Source organism: Delphinus delphis, chromosome 3 (genome assembly GCF_949987515.2).
Source record: "Delphinus delphis chromosome 3, mDelDel1.2, whole genome shotgun sequence".
NCBI lineage: Eukaryota > Metazoa > Chordata > Mammalia > Artiodactyla > Delphinidae > Delphinus > Delphinus delphis.
This window is the reverse complement of record NC_082685.1, coordinates 6,847,349-6,866,619: the sequence shown is the minus strand read 5'-3', so window position 1 is coordinate 6,866,619 and position 19,271 is coordinate 6,847,349. Positions and strand designations below refer to the sequence as shown.

General features: G+C 44.1%; 1 protein-coding gene across 1 annotated transcript in view; it reads right to left on the bottom strand.

Annotated features, from left to right (window-relative positions):
- The window catches only part of ADGRE1 (adhesion G protein-coupled receptor E1), a 48,937-nt gene extending 31,847 nt beyond the window's left edge, over positions 1 to 17,090 (bottom strand). Inside the window, exons 1-5 of the mRNA XM_060006566.1 lie at positions 17,060 to 17,090; positions 12,008 to 12,070; positions 4,715 to 4,861; positions 1,130 to 1,285; positions 887 to 1,006 (exon numbers count right to left, since the gene is read on the bottom strand). Coding sequence (XP_059862549.1) covers positions 887 to 1,006; positions 1,130 to 1,285; positions 4,715 to 4,861; positions 12,008 to 12,070; positions 17,060 to 17,090 — 517 coding nt within the window. The remainder of the gene's footprint in view (positions 1 to 886; positions 1,007 to 1,129; positions 1,286 to 4,714; positions 4,862 to 12,007; positions 12,071 to 17,059) is intronic.
- Between the last annotated feature and the right edge of the window lie 2,181 nt (positions 17,091 to 19,271).

Here is a 19,271-nt window from a genome sequence, read left to right as displayed (position 1 = left end):
CTCTAAATCCAAGTCAAGGGGGTATGTTGAGGGCTTGATCACTCCATGCCTTGCTTGATAGAGTCACCCTCCCTTTAAATAAATAATAGTGCTGCAGCAGACTCAGGAAGATGGAGCCCTTGTCTCTTGGTGAGAATATTCTGGCTGCAGTGCAGAGGATAGATTCAAGGGATCAACACTAGAAAAAGGGAGAGACTAGTGAGGAGGCTGTTGCAATACTGATGAAACCTAAACCAAGGATGGAAAAGAGTGAAGAGATTCAAGACATATTTAGCAGGCATTTTGCCCAATGACATGATGACTGATTTAATATGGAAGGGGAGGGAGGATCAAGAATAACTCTCAGGTCTTCATTCAAATACCTTTCAGGGAAAAGTTTTGAAGTTTGGGTCTGAGCTCTCCCCAGGACAGAGCTTATCTCAGTGCTACTGACACTTCAGACCAGATCATTCTTGGCTGTGGGGAGGCTGTTCTGTGCATTGGAGGATGTTTAGCAGGGTCTCTGGTCTCTACCCACCAGTTGACAGTAACACAAACCACCCGCCTCCGCCACCAGTTGTGACAACCAAAAATGTCTCCAGACATTGTCAATATCTCCCCCCCCCACAGGGTGGTCACTGAATCACTCTAAGGATCGAGCTCCCCCCCCCCCACCGTTACTCTCAAGTACTGCCTGACCCACTGCTTAACTCATAGTAGACCCTCAACGGGAGTTCACATTCAGGTTCTTCTACTTAATAGCTGTGTATTCTTAAACAAATGAATTTACCTCTCTGAGCCTCGACTGGATTATTTCTAAAATGAGGATCATAATCCCCACCACATAGGATCACTATATGAAGTTCTTAATTAATCGAGTAGGTAAAGAAGATCAGGTTCTCTATACCTTCACAGCTCGAGTTTTTAGAGGTGTACCCAACTTGACAGCTGCACCTGTAGCTTCCCAAAGAGTTGGTACACTCAGAGTGCTCTGGGCAGATCCCACTGTCGAGGCATTCATTAATGTCTGAGGAGCAGTGGAGGACATCGGGAAGACAAAAGATTAGGTGTCTATGGTTAGAAACACAGGTACCCAACTCAGTAGGAGCTGTCCACTGAAGACCCATGCCTGAGAGCCTGAGCGCATTACCTGTACAGGTGAAATGACCTGGCTTTCCTGGGTTCCAGTTATTTCCAGTGGGAGAAGAGAAACCAGGCAAACAATTGCACTTATACCTCCCCCGCAGGTTTCCGCAGATTGAGTTAGGACCACATGGTGGGTGGCTTTGAGAACATTCATCTATATCTGGAGAGAAAAAGAGTCGGAGTGTTACAAATTTTCTTCATCTTGTGAAACAGTTTGCATTTTCCAAAGTTGGTTGAAACAATGTCTTCCATCCCATATGCCCTTAATTCAACGCCCTTTCATTGGTATTCCTTCCATCGAGCCCTGGGGTCTACATTTCCTCCCCTTGAATCTGACCATGCTTGTGACTATGGTGGTGGTGACACTAGGTCCTAAATATACCATGCAAGTCATAAAAATGTCACACACTTCCACCTTGCTCTCTTGAGAAGCTGGTGCTTGACTCAGCCGCCACACTGTGAGGAAGCTCAACCAGCCATGAGAAAGCAGCCCACGTGGAGAAGAACTAAGACCTCCAGCCCACAGCCCTGGCAGAGCAGCCAGCCAACAGCCAGCACCAGCTTGCAGCCTTCTGAGTGAGCCCCCTGCAAACTGGATCCTCCAGCCCCAAGCTAAGCCGACTCAACTAACAATGTGTAGAACAAAGTCAAGTCATCCTCAGCAAAACAGTCCAAATGGAAGATTCATTCATGAGCAAAATAAATGATTGCTGGTGTTTTAATACACAAAGTTGGCTGCTCCCCAGCAATAGATAACCAGAACAGTTTCCAAACCCACCTCTAGGAATTTACTCATTGAAGCACCCATAGAATTGTGCAGTCATGGTACCATGGGGTGGTCCTCCCCTAATCTCCTTCAGCCCTACTCTGTCAAGTCACCCTGAATAAACACTTACGATGCACTTGTCGTGCAAATAGAACTTAAAGGCAAGTACCCTACAGCTCCCTCCCAGCAAACTGTGCCTCTCCTAGAGAGAAATCTGTACCTGCCACTATATATCAAGATAAGATCACAGGAATGTTCATTCCAGCTTTAAGTCATGAAACATTAGAAAGACCTAGTGTCCATCAATTGCAGGGTGATTAGGTCTGGAGTTGACATAAAGAATAAGGTAGCATAGTCCTTCATTTGACAAATATCTATCAAATATTCACAATGTGTTAGGTACCACAGGTCAAAGACATAGAGTGGACAAGATCCTTGCTGTAGACCATTTTGTAGATGGGGAATGTTGCCCTCACCCATTATTTAAAAACAAGGGACCAACAAGACTACTGTGCTTACTGAATAACCCACGAACTGTAGCCTAAAGATTTTAAAAAGTATGTTTGTACAGATGACCAATGAAAAGATCACTAATTATTTGAGAAATGCAAACCAAAACTACAATGAGGTATCACCTCACACCAGTCAGAGTGGCCATCATTAAAAAGTCTACAAATAACAAAGGCTGGAGAGGGTGTGGAGAAAAGGGAACCCTCCTAACACTGTTGGTGGGAATGTAAATTGGTGCAGTCACTATGGAGAACAGTATGGAGGTTCCTTAAACAACTAAAAATAGAGCTACCATATGATCCTGCAATCCCACTCCTGGGCATATATCCGGACAAAACCATAATTTGAAAAGATACATGCACCACAATATTCATAGCAGCACTATTTACAATAGCCAAGACATGGAGGCAACCAAAATGTCCATAAACAGTTGAATGGATAAAGAAGATGTGGTCCATATGTACAATGGAATATTACTCAGTCATGACAATGAATGAAATAATGCCATTTGCAGCAATGTGGATGTACCTAGAGATTATCATACTATGTGAAGTCAGACAGAGAAAGACAAATACCGTATGATACCACCTGTATGTGGAATCTAAAATATGACACAAATGAATCTATTTGCAAGCCAGAAATAGACTCCCAGACATAGAGAACAGACTTGTCATTGCCAAGGGAGTGGAGGGGAGGATGGAATGTGAGTTTGGGGTTAGCAGATGCAAAGTATTACATTTAGAATGGATAAACAACAAGGTCCTACTGTACAGCACAGGGAACTATATTCAATATCCTGTAATAAACCATAATGGAAAGGAATCTGAAAAAGAAAATATATACACACACACACACATACACAGACACACATATACATATATATATAGCTGAATCATTTTGCTGTATAGCAGAAATTAACACAACATTGTAAATCAACTATACTTCAATAAAAAATAATGTTTTAAGAAAGTATGTTTGGGGTTCCCTGGGAACTATAATAATACAAATCAGTTATCTTGTTCAGAGCTCAGCAAGTGATTTACAGCCCATAAGTCAAATCCAGCCTGCTCCCTGTTTGTGTAAATAAAGTTTTATTAGAACACAGCCCCACTCATTTATTTCTGTATCATCTGTGGCTGCTTTTGCAGTACCCCTGGAGTACTAAGTAGTCAAGAGAGATCATTCAGCCAGCAACCTCCAAAATATTTACCATCCGGCCCCTTACAGAAAAAGTTTGCAGACCCCTGCAAACTACGTCAGAGGCATAGTCGGACCTTTACAGTCAAGAGGAGAGTTTGGGTCTAAATATAAGGGCTACAAACCAAAAACTTAGCTTATTCTGGGAATTATTTTAGTTTCTATTATTTATGTTGATAGTAGCTCTTGGGACGGTACACGTGTCTAACACACTGCATACACTACTGCATATAATCTCAAATATCCTTTAATGTAGGTACTCTTATACTCCCATTCTACAGATGGAAATAGTGAGGCTGAGAGAGATTAAATACAATTTCCCAACGCTTCACAGCTGGACTGTGGCAAATAGGTAAGTGGTTGAGAGATCGCTGTTACACTCAAAAAGACCTGGGTTTGAATTCCAGTTTGACTGATCCTAAAGAAGTCGTTTCAGTTCTCCAAGCCTCGGTCTTCTCATCTGTACGGTGGAGATCATCACAACGACTACCCTTGACGTAATGTGAAAATGCACGTAAAGCCCCTCACACAGGGCCTGGCTCTCAATACATGCGGAAAATCTTGTGATTTGCATAGAGAGGCGACCAGAAGGAAATCAGTGGTTATTTCCAGATATTGACAAACAGCATAATTTTGTTTCTTTTTATTCTAACACTTGTCTCTAATCATTGGAGGTTTTTGTGACCAGGAACAGAAAGAAAGAAAGAGGGGGTGAGGGGGAGGGAGGGAGGGAGGAAGGAAAGAGAGAAAGAGAGGGGGGAGAGAGAGAGGGAGAGGGAGCGAGGGAGGGAGGAAGGAAGGAAGGAAGGGATTAAGAAAGAAAGAAAGAGAAAGAAAGAAAGAAAGAAAGAAAGAAAGAAAGAAAGAAAGAAAGAAAGAAAGAAAGAAAGAAGGAAAGAAAGAAAGAAAGAAAGAAAGGAAAGAAGGAAGGAAGGAAGGAAGGAAGGAAGGAAGGAAGGAAGGAAGGAAGGAAGGAAGAAAGGGAGAGACAGGGAGGGAAGGAGGGAGGAAATAACGCTTGGGAAAAAAGAAAAAGTACCTACATCTGCGGCCCAACCAGCTTCCACCTGATTTTCCAACTGAATGCTAGCGGATTTTGAGGGGGCATGAACTCACCTTTGCATTTCACTTGTGGGTCCCTGAACTTCGTCTGTCCATTGCTGGACAGGAAGCCTTTTTTGCAAGTACAGTAGTAACTTGTTGAAGTGTTGGTGCAGGTTGCGTACGCCGGACACATGGTGGTGTCTGTACACCCATTCATATCTAGGCAATGGAGAAGAAAGGATTTGGGTTAGAGCACCGAGTGGGCTGCAAGGGAAGCCAGCGCAAGAGAAGGAAGGTGACTGTTATGAGTTGAATTGGGTCCCCCCTCCCCCAAATGTTGAAGTTATTGAAGTCCTAAACGCTGGTCCCTGAGAATGTGACCTTATTTGGAAATAGAGTCTTTGTAAATGTAATTAAGACCTAAATTAAGATGAGATTATACTGGAGCAGGGTGGTCCTTTAACCTGATATGATTGGTGTCCTTCTAAGAACAAGAGGCGAGGCACAGAGACAGGGAGAACAGCACGTGATGATGGAGGCAGAGATCAGAAGGGCGCATCTACAAGCTAAGGACCACCAAGCATGACCAGCAACGCCCGAAGCTAGGAGAGCTCGGAACAGATTCTCCCCTACAGCCTTGAGAGAAAGCACCTCGATTTCAGACTTCTGGTCTCCAGAACTGTGCGAGGATACATTTCTGTTGTTTTGAGCCACCTGGTTTGTGGTAATTTCAGCAGCCCTGGGAAACTGATACAGCCACCAAGGGAGCTCAGTGAAGGACCTTATAGACCCCAGACCCTTGCTGCTCCAAGTGTGGTCCACAGACCAGTAGCATCTGCCTCATCTGGGATCCCCAAGAGATCTTGGGAAATCAGATGCTGATTCGGGTCTCGGGATGGACCTAAGATTCTGCATTGTTAACAAGTCCCTGAAAGAGCATCAGAGCTCTAGACAGAAGAGTTATGAGCGAACATTACAGCCCTGCAACTGATTTTATTGCAGCCCCTGCTGACATCTTTTTTTTTTTTTTTTTTTTTTTTGCGGTACACGGGCCTCTGACTGTCGTGTCCTCTCCCGCTGCAGAGCACAGGCTCCGGACGCGCAGGCTCAGCGGCCATGGCTCACGGGCCCAGCCGCTCCGTGGCATGTGGGATCTTCCTGGACTGGGGCACGAACCCGTGTCCCTTGCATCAGCAGGCGGACTCTCAACCCCTGCGCCACCAGGGAAGCCCACCTGCTGACATCTTGATTTTAGCCCAGTAGGACCCATTTCGGACTTCTGACCTCCAGAGCCATAAGATAAGGTTTTTGTTATTTTAATCCACCAAGTCTATGGGAATTTGTTACAGCACCCACAGAAAACAAATCCAGATCCCATTATACAGCTGTGGAAAACTGAGGGTCAGAGACGTTCAGTGACTTGCCCGAGGACACACAGCTGGTGAGAGGCGGCAGCAGGCCTGTCAAAATCCAAAGTGCGTGGTTTTCACTACTGCTAGGCAAGAAGAGGTGGGTCTGGCTGGAAACGGAATAAATCTTCAGGCAATTTCTAAGACAATTCTATGCAAAAACTTTTTCAATTGGTTGTTTCAAGTCTTTTGTCTTGATGGACTGTAAGCTCCCAGAAGGCAGGGGGTTGTGTCTGTCTCATTTACTGCTGTGTCCCGAGTGCATAGTGGGTGCTCGGTCATGAAGACCTCACTGAGAAGGTAACATTTGAGCAAAGACCTAAGGGAGCTGAGTGAGTGAGCTATGAAACTATTTAAGGCAGAGGAAACAGCAAGTGCAAAGGTCCTGTGGCAGGACCATGCCTAGTGATGTCATGGAATTACAAGATGGGTGTGGTTGGAGCAGAGTGGATGACAGGTCCATGGGAGGAGGTGATATGACAAAATCACGTAGGATCTGCTGGACCATTGTAAGGTTTCAGCTTTTTATCAGAGACGGATGGGAGCCATGGGAGAGTTTGAGCAGAGGAGGAATACAGCATCACTTGGGTTTTCACATGATCCTTCTGGCCACTGGTTGGAGGATGAACTGTATCGGAGCAGAGGTAGGATGACCAGGTAGGAGGCAACTGCACTTGTCCAGGTGAGCGATGATGGTGGATACAGCCCGGGTGGGAACAGGGGCGCACATAAGATTCTGGGTTTATTCAGAAGGTAATGCTAATGGGATTTGCCGATGGATTGGATGTGGGATGTAATAGAAAGAGAGAAGTCAACAGAAGTGACCCCAACAATTAGTCAGATTTATAAAGTGCTGCAAAAACAAAAGGGACAGATTTTCATTACTAAGGTCTTGAAAGCCAGACTCTTTGCTGCCTGCACACTGCCTTGTTTATTTCCCTTCCCTGCACTATGCCTCCGGTTTTATCTCTCTTCTCATTTCCAGCTTCCTCTTTCATCTGCAAAGGCAACATTTCTTTTTGCAGATTTACTGTGTATTACCACTTGTGATCTCTCAACTCTGAGTTTCCCATTACTTCCTTTCTTCCTCTAGCCCAATCTCTCAGGACTCAAATCCACCCCAAACCAGAATAGCAACACGGTCCTGTGTGACCGGCCACCTGCTAGCTTCTCTGGCTCATCTTCTACCTGGTCCCACCACCCACACTCACCTCTGCTCAGTTCTCCAAATTCTTTCTGGCCTGCAGACCTTGAGACGTGCCAGAATCATGTGAGCCAATTCCTTACAATAAATATTAACATATACTTATATGTAGCTATCCATTCTATTGATTCTGTTTCGCTGGATAACCCTGACAAATACAAACACCTACTATATGCCAGGCAATATTCTAAGCCCTGTGGATTCAGCAGAGGAACAAGACATACAAAATTCCCCACCTTCACGGAGATGATAATCTGATGAGGCATACAATGTCAAAACTAGGGTAGTCACTGAGAAGATAACTCATGAGCTGAAGCATACAGAAGGTGAGGGAGGGAGCCATGTATATATAGGGAGCAAAAGATTCCGGGCAGAAGGAACAGCACATGCAAAGGCCCTGGGGCAGGACAGTGCCTGGTGTGTTACAGGAAGAGCAAAGAAACCCAGGTGGCTGGAGCAGAGTGAGCGAGGGGGAGAGAGAGGGAGGAAGGGAGGGCAGGGAGGAGACAGGGCAGGTCGTGCAGGACTTTGTGGGCAGCAGGGAGGACTCAGACTTTTGCCCTGAGGGAGGAGGGAACCCTGGAGGGCTGTGGGCAGAGGTGGGGCAGGACCTGACTCAGGGGCTCACAGGCGCCCTCTGGACATTCTTAGAAGGGCAAGGAAACAGGAGACCGGGGCAGAAGCCACTTCAACAATCCAACCGAGACATGCACATGATCCTCAACCGTGAGCACAACAACTTAATAGATGGTCACTTAATTGACGAACATAGAAAATGAGACTCAAGGAGGCAAAGAGACTTTTAAAAATATAACTAGAACTACCATTTCCTAGGTGTCTTCCACCTGCCTAGCCCCTTCCTTAGATGTTCTGCAGTCCTCACGATAATACTTTGAGGAGAGATGACCAAGCCATCCTGGTTTTCCCAGGACTTTCCCGGTGTTAGCACTCAAAGTCCAGCATCCTGGGAAACACCCCTTCCCTCCAGTCTGGGTCAAGCCAGGATAGTGGGTCACCCTACTTCAAGGTAAACGTTAGAACTCCTTTCTACAGATGTGGAAAGGGAGGCCCAAGAGAGTTTGTAAAACCGTTCCCAGGTCACACCACGAGTCAGGATGCAAGAGAAGAGCCAAGCAGAGTGGACGGGTGTTAAGAGGGAGTGAGGATGTGAAGAGGAAAACCCAGCCTCTTCCTGGGGATTTACCACCGTCAGCTCACGAGTCCTTCACACCTTGCCAAGTAAGAAAGGATGGGATTCCAATGTTCATGGAAGCACTTTTTATAAGAGCCAAGACATGGAAGCAACCTAATGTCCACGGACAGATGAATGGATAAAGAAGATGTGAGATATATATATACACACATACACATACAATGGACTATTTCTCAGTTATAAAAAAGAATGAAATAATGTCATTTGCAGCAACATGGATGGACCTAGAGATTATCATATTAAGTGAAGTAAGCACTTATATGTGGAATTTTTAAAAAATGATACAAATGAACTTACTTACAAAACAGAAATAGACTCACAGACATAGAAAACAGACTTATGGTTACCAAAGGGGATAGCGGGCGGTGGGGAGAGGTACATTAGGAGTTTGGGATTAACAGATACACACTACTATATATAAAACAGGTAAACGAGGACCTACTGTATAGCACAGGGAACTACGTTCAATTTCTTGTAATAACCTATAATGGAAAAGAATCTGAAAAGGAATATATATACACGTGTGTGTGTGTGTGTGTGTGTGTGTGTGTAAAATGAATCACTTTGCTGGACACCTGAAACTAACACAACATTGAATATTAACTATACTTCAATTTTTAAAAACAGTTTAAAAAAAGGAGGTGGGGGGAATTCTCTGGCAGTCCAGTGGTTAGGACTCTGTGCTTCCACTGCAGGGGCCATGGGTTTAATCCCTGGTGGGGGAATTAAGATCCCGCATGCTGCGCGGTGAGGTCAAAAAAAAAAAAGTTTTAAAAATATGGGTGGGGGGATAGCAGCGGCTCTCGGCCCTACCCCCATCCAATTTACCTGATTGGCATCGCATCCCCGCCACTGTCTCGCTGGCCTAGAAGTATTGCCTGACAGATGCAGGAGTGTAACGGTCTCTGAGCAGGTGAACCTCTGTGATGTAATTCACACTCCAGAGCTCCTCCTGGGATCAGGCTGTGGCTGAAACGCTCCTGAAACACTTTCTGAGTGGCTAGTTCTTCCCCTATCCAATCCTGCTTCCCTCCCTCCCCTACAAGTGTCTCCTGAGAGCCCTTCCTTAATAAATTACTCACACAAGAATCCTCACCTCAGACTCTGCTTCTATAGAAATTAACCAAAAGCAGGTGGTGATCCTTATTTTTGTTTCTTTGGGTTTTTAAAAAAAATTTTTTATTGAGGTATAGTTGATTTACAATGTTGTATTAGTTTCGGGTGTACAGCAAAGTGATTCAGTTCATATACATATATATATATATTCTTTTATATATATATATTCTTTCAGTTCATATACATATATATATATATTCTTTTTCAGATTCTTTTCCATTATAGGTTATTCCAAGATATTGAATACAGTTCCCCATGCTATACAGTAGGACCTTGTTGCTTATCTATTTTATATACAGTGCTGTGTATCTGTTGTTTCATTTGTCTTTATCTTTTTTTAAGAAGGTAATAATTGGGCTTCCCTGGTGGCGCAGTGGTTGAGAGTCCGCCTGCCGATGCAGGGGACGCGGGTTCGTGCCCCGGTCCGGGAAGATCCCACATGCCTCGGAGCAGCTGGGCCCGTGAGCCATGGCCGCTGAGCCTGCGCGTCCGGAGCCTGTGCTCCTCAAGAGAGAGGCCACAACAGTGAGAGGCCCGCATACCGCAAAAAAAAAAAAAAAAAAAAAAAAAAAAAAAGAAGGTAATAATTACTTATAGTAAAAAAATTCAAACAATGCCGAAGTATATAAAATTAAAAGTGAAGATTTCCCTGTGCCCCATCGTTATTCTCAGGGGTCACCACTGTCAAAAGCTTAGAGTGCATCCTTTAAGGCTAGGTCCTATTCACAAGCTCAGTCATGTAAATATAACATTAAATATGATTGAATTTATAAATTCACACAATTTTTTGAACACAAATGGTATCACTCAACATACAGTCCACTGTGCTGTCCAACACAGTAGCTACTAATCATATATGGCTGTTTACACTGAAATCTATTAAAATCAAATAAAATGAAGCATTGATTCTTCAGTCGCACCAGCCTCATTTAAGTTCTCAGTAGCTCCATTGACTGGTGACTACTGTAGATCTAGAACATGTTCATTGTCATAGAAAGTTCTTTTGGACAGCTCTATTCTACTATTCCTTTCTTTTTCATGTAACCAAGAGCAGCAAAATTTGCCAAGTGTTGAAGTTGAGCAATGGGTACATGGGAGTTTGTTATACTATTTTTCCTACCTTTGAACGGTTAAATATTTCTATAGTTAAAAAAATTAAGAAAATAATGTTTGGGGCAATTTTCCGAGTCAGTTCCCACGACCAAACTTAAGCTTTTTATCAGCTGTACAGCATTCCATTATATCCATGGGCTCTAACTGTGCCAGAGATAGCTAGGTAGCCCAAGATCAAACAAAAACTTCACACTCTCCTTTCCGTGGTGTAGAATTGACAGTAGGAGGCAACTACCCTGCCATGGACTACATTTCCCAGCTCACCTTGCACCCAGGTATGGTCACGTGACCATGAACGGCCGTTGACGTGTGTCACTGCAGAGCCTGAGTTTTGATAATGTGGCTTCGCCACTGTCTGCAGAGTCTCTGAGATACTAGGATGGCTGAGCCACAAAACAGAAAGCAGCTGGGTCCCCGAATCACTACATGTAGGAAAACCACCCACCAGCCAGAAATATCCTCATTGGACTCTTAAACAAACAAGAATGAAATTTCTTCTTCTTAAGCCACTGACAGTTTGGAGTTTATTTGTTACAGTAGCTTGAGCTGGTCTCACAAATGCAACGATTTATCCAGCCAGTCCCCTGGTGTAAGCATACATTTAGTTTATTCCAAGTTGTTACCATGTTTTTTTCCCCAGCGGACAAAACACCCCATTCAGAGTCCACACTTCACTGCTGCAAGATGCCATAAGCTATCCCTATGCCAACACCCACACACCATCTCGGGAGGAACGAGAGGAGGGTGAGGAGATTTGAAAGATTAACTCTTCGTACCATAAAGGCTGAGTTTCCCAAATAAGGCGGGGCCAGGAAACTGAGACACTGAGAACACAGAACTGGCCATGTTTCTCCTCCTGGATCCAGCAGGAGCTTGTGTGGAAGATCAGAATACTGAACAAAACACCTAAAAATGCACTTTTTTTCCCCACGTTGAGTTGTAGTTTAAATAAATCCCATCCCCATCCCCACTGCCCCATCATTCATGAAGCTCTTCTCACACATGCCAGGTAGTATACAACATTACCTCTTTGGTTTTAAGCTTCACAACATCCCTGTGACACAAGAACCCTCGTTACCTGTGTCTCGCAGCTGAGGAAACTGAAGATCAAAGAGGTCGAGTGACCGGCCTGAGGTCACACAGCAAGTTTAAGGCACAAGAGAAAAAGCTTGGGTGGGAACCGGGAGACCTGGATGTTATCCCTTCTCAGCCACGGACTAGCTTGTGGCAAGTGTCCAGCTGTGTCTCAGCCTCCTGGGTCAGAAGATTCTCCTCCCCGCCACACTGGGCATATAGATTCCCCAACTTACGTCTTGCCATTGATTCCAGTGAGGGTAATGTGAACATTCCCCAGGTGTATATACCACAACACCCTGTGAAAAAAAAAGAAAAACACCATGACCCATCAAGAAGCTCTTTGGGCTTCCCTGGTGGCGCAGTGGTTGAGAGTCCGCCTGCCGATGCAGGGGACACGGGTTCGTGCCCCGGTCCGGGAAGATCCCACATGCCGTGGAGCGGCTGGGCCCGTGAGCCATGGCCGCTGAGCCTGTGCGTCCGGAGCCTGTGCTCCGCAACGGGAGAGGCCACAGCGGTGAGAGGCCCGCGTACCGCAAAAAAAAAAAAAAAAAAAGAAGCTCTTCGGACTCAACCTGAAAAACTGCTCTTGGTGTAGCCTCATAGAAACGGGTTTGATGAGCTTAGACGAAAGCCCCAAGTGAATGACAAGCATACATTATTTTATATAACATTCACAGCCACCATTCCTGCTTTTCTGCACTTCATTTTCATTTTGTTTGTATTATCTTCATTTTTTTTTCATTTACAAAGAGTTCCAGATGATTTTCAAAAACATACATTGAAGAAATTCCCTGGAGGTCCGGTGGTTAGGACTCCGCACTTCCACTGCAGGTAACATGGGTTCGATCCCTCATTGGGGAGCTAAGATCCCACAAGCCGTGCAGCACGTCCAAAAAGAAAAAAAAAAAAAAAAAAAACTAATAAGAACCTACTGTATAGCCCAGGGAACTCTACTCAATATTTTGTAATGACCTATATTGGAAAAGAATCTAAAAACGAGTGGATATATGTATATGTATAACAGATTCACTTTGCTGTACACCTGAAATTAACACTACATTGTAAATCAACTCTACCCCAATAAAAATTAGAAGAAAAAAAATCCCCATACATTGAAACATGCATTCTCAAAAGAAATGATATCTGCCCCCAAGAGCAAAACTTGGTTCTTGGGGAGAAACAAAAAAATCTTACTCTTCATGTATAAGACACATACAGATATACATATAATATATAAATAAGTATATAGTATATCTGTAGTATTAAATTTTAATGGGAGGGTAAGACAATTTTTTTAACATCTAAAAGGCAGCGCAGCCCCCCAACATTTAGCTCCTCTCCATCATCACATCATATCATCATCACCATCATCATCATTATCATCATCTTCAGCATCACCAACACCATCACCACCATCATCAATGTCAACATCACCACTCTTTGCTTATTAAGGGCAGAATAGAGTGCTAAGGGCCAACACCAGTGCTGACACCCCAAAGAAACAAGTCTGCATCTTAGCATTTGAGGTCCACAAATTACCTGCTCCTTCTAATGAAACCTGCCAGTCGACAAGTCCCACAGACCCAAACTCCCAACTTTCTTATTTTCACTAACTGAAATTCTCTTGCTCTTTACTTATTTTAAAGGCAACAGAACATCGTGTTTAAGCATACCAGCGCTAGGGTCAAAATGCTTGGGCTTAAAACTCTGGCTTCACCAATTACAGACTACGTGGCCTTGGGAAAGTTACCTAATCTCTTTGTGACCAAATTTTCTCCTCAGTGAAATAAGGGAAACGGATCCAATGTACAACACAGAGAAAACCCACACTTGTTGCTTAGATAAGGTCTCCCATTCTTAGATTTGAACCAGAGACCAAAACTCACAAGACCCGTGAAGGAAACCATGACATGAAAGATAAGCAAGACCCAGAAAAACTGACAGCTGAAGAAAAAAACCCGGCTCCATCTCATTGTTCAGGCCTCAGCACGAACATCACTTCTGCAGAAATACCTTCCCCTGACTTCCCTCTTCTTCGTAAGCCCCAGTCACGCTCTATGACAATTTCTTTCAGAGCGCTTTTCGCTCCCTGAAATGCTTTGTTTATTTGTTCTTTGGAGTGGCATAGCTTAGAGACGTACAGACTCTGGATCCAGGATGCCTGTTTCTAAATCCTAGCTCTACCCCTCACTAGCTAAATGGTCTTGGGCAAGTTATTTAATCTCTTTGGCCTCATTTTTCTCCTTTGTAAAATGGGACTATTTTATTGGAATCGGGGTATAGCTGCTACCCCAAAGAAACAAGTCTGCATCTTAGCATTTGAGGTCCACAAATTACCTGCTCCTTCTAATGAAACCTGCCAGTCGACAAGTCCCACAGACCCAAACTCCCAACTTTCTTATTTTCACTAACTGAAATTCTCTTGCTCTTTACTTATTTTAAAGGCAACAGAACATCGTGTTTAAGCATACCAGCGCTAGGGTCAAAATGCTTGGGCTTAAAACTCTGGCTTCACCAATTACAGACTACGTGGCCTTGGGAAAGTTACCTAATCTCTTTGTGACCAAATTTTCTCCTCAGTGAAATAAGGGAAACGGATCCAATGTACAACACAGAGAAAACCCACACTTGTTGCTTAGATAAGGTCTCCCATTCTTAGATTTGAACCAGAGACCAAAACTCACAAGACCCGTGAAGGAAACCATGACATGAAAGATAAGCAAGACCCAGAAAAACTGACAGCTGAAGAAAAAAACCCGGCTCCATCTCATTGTTCAGGCCTCAGCACGAACATCACTTCTGCAGAAATACCTTCCCCTGACTTCCCTCTTCTATGTAAGCCCCAGTCACGCTCTATGACAATTTCTTTCAGAGCGCTTGTCGCTCCCTGAAATGCTTTGTTTATTTGTTCTTTGGAGTGGCATAGCTTAGAGACGTACAGACTCTGGATCCAGGATGCCTGTTTCTAAATCCTAGCTCTACCCCTCACTAGCTAAATGGTCTTGGGCAAGTTATTTAATCTCTTTGGCCTCATTTTTCTCCTTTGTAAAATGGGACTATTTTATTGGAATCGGGGTATAGCTGCTACCCCAAAGAAACAAGTCTGCATCTTAGCATTTGAGGTCCACAAATTACCTGCTCCTTCTAATGAAACCTGCCAGTCGACAAGTCCCACAGACCCAAACTCCCAACTTTCTTATTTTCACTAACTGAAATTCTCTTGCTCTTTACTTATTTTAAAGGCAACAGAACATCGTGTTTAAGCATACCAGCGCTAGGGTCAAAATGCTTGGGCTTAAAACTCTGGCTTCACCAATTACAGACTACGTGGCCTTGGGAAAGTTACCTAATCTCTTTGTGACCAAATTTTCTCCTCAGTGAAATAAGGGAAACGGATCCAATGTACAACACAGAGAAAACCCACACTTGTTGCTTAGATAAGGTCTCCCATTCTTAGATTTGAACCAGAAACCAAAACTCACAAGACCCGTGAAGGAAACCATGACATGAAAGATAAGCAAGACCCAGAAAAACTGACAGCTGAAGAAAAAAACCCGGCTCCATCTCATTGTTCAGGCCTCAGCACGAACATCACTTCTGCAGAAATACCTTCCCCTGACTTCCCTCTTCTATGTAAGCCCCAGTCACGCTCTATGACAATTTCTTTCAGAGCGCTTGTCGCTCCCTGAAATGCTTTGTTTATTTGTTCTTTGGAGTGGCATAGCTTAGAGACGTACAGACTCTGGATCCAGGATGCCTGTTTCTAAATCCTAGCTCTACCCCTCACTAGCTAAATGGTCTTGGGCAAGTTATTTAATCTCTTTGGCCTCATTTTTCTCCTTTGTAAAATGGGACTATTTTATTGGAATCGGGGTATAGCTGCTTTACAATGTTGTGTTAGTTTCTGCTGTACAGCGAAGTGAATCAGCTATGTGTATACATAGACCCCCTCTCTTTTGGATTTCCTTCCCATTTAGGGCGCCACAGAGCATTGAGTAGAGCTCCCTGTGCTATGCAGAGGGTTCTCATTAGTTATCTATTTTATACATAGTAGTGTATATCTGTCAATCCCAATCTCAGTATTCATCCCATCCCCGCCCTTTCCGCCCCTTGGTGTCCATACGTTTGTTCTCTACATCTGCGTCTCTATTTCTGCTTTGCGAATAGGTTCATCTCTACCACTTTGGTAGATTCCACATACATGCGCTAATATACAATATTTGTTTTTCTCTTTCTGACTTACTTCACTCTGTAGGACAGTCTCTAGGTCCATCCACGTCTCTACAAATGACCCAATTTTGAAAATAAAAACAAAAATAAACAAATGGGACCTAATGAAACTTAAAAGCTTTTGCACAGCAAAGGACACCATAAACAAGACCAAAAGACAACCCTCAGAATCAGAGAAAATATTTGCAAATGAAGAAGCTGACAAGGGATTCATCTCCAAAATATACAAACAGCTCATACAGCTCAATATCAAAAAAGCAAACAACCCAATCAAAACATGGGTGGAAGACCTAAATAGACATTTCTCCAAAGAAGACATACAGATGGCCAACAGGCACATGAAAAGATGCTCAACATCACTAATCATTAGAGAAATGCAAATCAAAACTACAGTGAGGTATCACCTCACACCGGTCAGAATGGCCATCGTCAAAAAATCTACAAACAATAAATACTGGAGAGGGTGTGGAGGAAAGGGAACCCTCTTGCGCTGTTGGTGGGAATGTAAGTGGGTACAGCCACTATGGAGAACAGTATGGAGGTTCCTTAAAAAACTAAAAATGGAACTACCATATGACCCAGCAATCCCGCTACCCTGAGAAAATGGGACTATTATTGACCCAATATCAGAGGCATTTAGTGAAGATTGAATACATTCTCTATTTGAGGAACTTAGAACGGTGCTACTTCGGAGGTTGCTATTACCGTTAGTGGCTTTCTTTCTTCCTATCTCCTCCCACCGGTATGTCAGCCTCACAAGGGCAGAAACCTTGTCTGTTTGTTCACTGCTCTATTCTCAGTGCCTAAAACAGCACCCAGCATACAGTAGGTGCTCAGGAAATACATGTCAACTGAATGACTATAACGAAACTCTTCCTTGACAGATGAATTCCCTGAACCGACTGATTTTGGTCAAAGGTTCCCCAGTGAAGATGTTTGCAGTGTCCAGCCTAGAATTATGATCTCTTGTCTGGACAGTCGAGGCCCTCCCTTTTCCTTACAGTCTAGTTCCAGTGCAGGCTCTCCCCAGACCCCCTATTCAGGCTCGTACTCACCCCAAAAGAGGAGAAAACTGAAGCTCCACATCGTGCAGGTTCTGTCATTGAATGAAGAGTACTTTCTCGCTGTTCCCAGGGTTTTCAGTAACAGAGGGTGTGGGGAGAGGGGAAGGGCAGAGCCAGCATTGCTCAATGCACCCAAGGCATCATGGCCCTTTTTGCTGAGTTGCCTCCACTCATAAAGGAGAGTCTGACAAACCTCTAATCCTCTCCTTTCTCCACAGTGAAGAGAAGTTTGTCTGGCTGATGGGTCCCTGTGTGGGTCTATCTCCCTCTCTCTCGCTCCTTCCTTCCTGCTCACTTTTTTCTTCCCCCAGCAACATCTATCTCCTGTCTCTCAGCACCTTATTTTATTGCACCCAATAATAAATAAGCTTCCACCACCCAATGAGCAAGCCCCAAACTCAACGGTCTCCTCCCAGCCTGCCCCCATACAAACCATCATCAGAGCCCTCAGCTACCAGGCACTGTGCTAAACACGTTTCCAATAAAAGTTGATTTCACCGTCATGTCAACATCATATACTAGGGATTCCTACCCCCACCTATTTCACCAAAAAAATACAATTAAAATGGAAACCAAGGTTGAGAGAGGAGATGCAACTTGTCCAAGATTCCCCGGACCCGAGCTTTGAATCCGGAACCCTCTGACTCCGAAGTCTAGAGCTTTCACCATTTCATTTGCCTTTAGCTCCGCACAAGAACTGATCACTGGACAGTGACACACCCCATTCCCAGCACTGCCCCCAAACCAACCCAACACACACACACACACACACACACACATACACACACGTGCCATCTCATCTAGGAATGTCTTAGTTAGGGTCCCCCAGTCGCAGATGCTCAGACAAGGATTCTCGTGAAGGTAGTTCTTCAGGGAGGTGACCCCAAAAAACTCCAGCTGGGGATGGGGGAAGTGAGAGAGGGAAGGGAAAGAGCCTGCAGTGAATTTTATCAGGCAAGTTACCCAATAAGAAACTGAAACTTAATGTGGCTGGGGACCTCTGGAAGGTAACCTAGAGCACGCTCTTCAGAGTTATCCCAACTGTCAGGGGAGGGAGTTGGGGTATTTATCCACCAGCTACTGTCAGTCACTGATTGAGGCTTGTGTCAACCCAAGACCTGGCCTCCAAGCAGATAGAATGGGCTCCAGTTCATAACCCTGTTGATAACAAAATGCAGTGGCCGGCACATGTCAGTCTAGTGTGCCTTAAGGGTTGAAGGTCATAGGTGTGGACGGGCACCAAGAACACCTGCTCCAAGCCAAAACTTAGGTGCAAAGACCAGCCCCACGTTCTTGGGAAGAAGAGCCCCACTTGTTTTTATGTTCTCCTTTATTGCTCTGTGCAAGGCAAAATATACACCTTGGAGTTATGATCGCTGAAGCAGATTCATCAGTGGTTCCTTCTGTTCATCAGGAGACCCTACCCAGTGAGGCTGCAATTAAGAGGCAGCACAGAAATACAGTAAAGTTCACCAAGAAGGGAGATAAATGGAGCAATGTTAAGAGAAGCTCCGGAGGATAAAAACACTCTAGCACCAGGTCGCCAGGGGTCCAAATCTTGTCTCCACCGCTTGCTAGTTACGTGTGGTCCTGGGCAAGTTCTTTTTTAAATTTTTTTAACATCTTTATTGGAGTATAATTGCTTTATAATCGTGTGTTAGTTTCTGCTTTATAACAAAGTGAATCAGTTATACATATACATATGTTCCCATATCTCTTCCCTCTCGCATCTCCCTCCCTCCCACCCTCCCTATCCCACCCCTCTGGGTGGTCACAAAGCACCGAGCTGATCTCCCTGTGCTATGCAGCCGCTTCCCACTAGCTATCTGTTTTACGTTTGGTAGTGTATATACGTCCATGCCACTCTCTCACTTTGTCACAGCTTACCCCTCCCCCTCCCCATATCCTCAAGTCCATTCTCTAGTAGGATAAAGAAGATGTGGCACATCTATACAATGGAATATTACTCAGCCATAAAAAGAAACGAAATTGAGTTATTTGTAGTGAGATGGATGGACCTAGAGACTGTCATACAGAGTGAAGTAAGTCAGAAAGAGAAAAACAAATACCGTATGCTAACACATATATATGGAATCTAAGAAAAAAAAAAGTCATGAAGAACCCAGGGGCAAGATGGGAATAAAGACACAGACCTACTCTTTTTTTATTTTTTATTGAAATATAATTGATTTACAATGTTGTG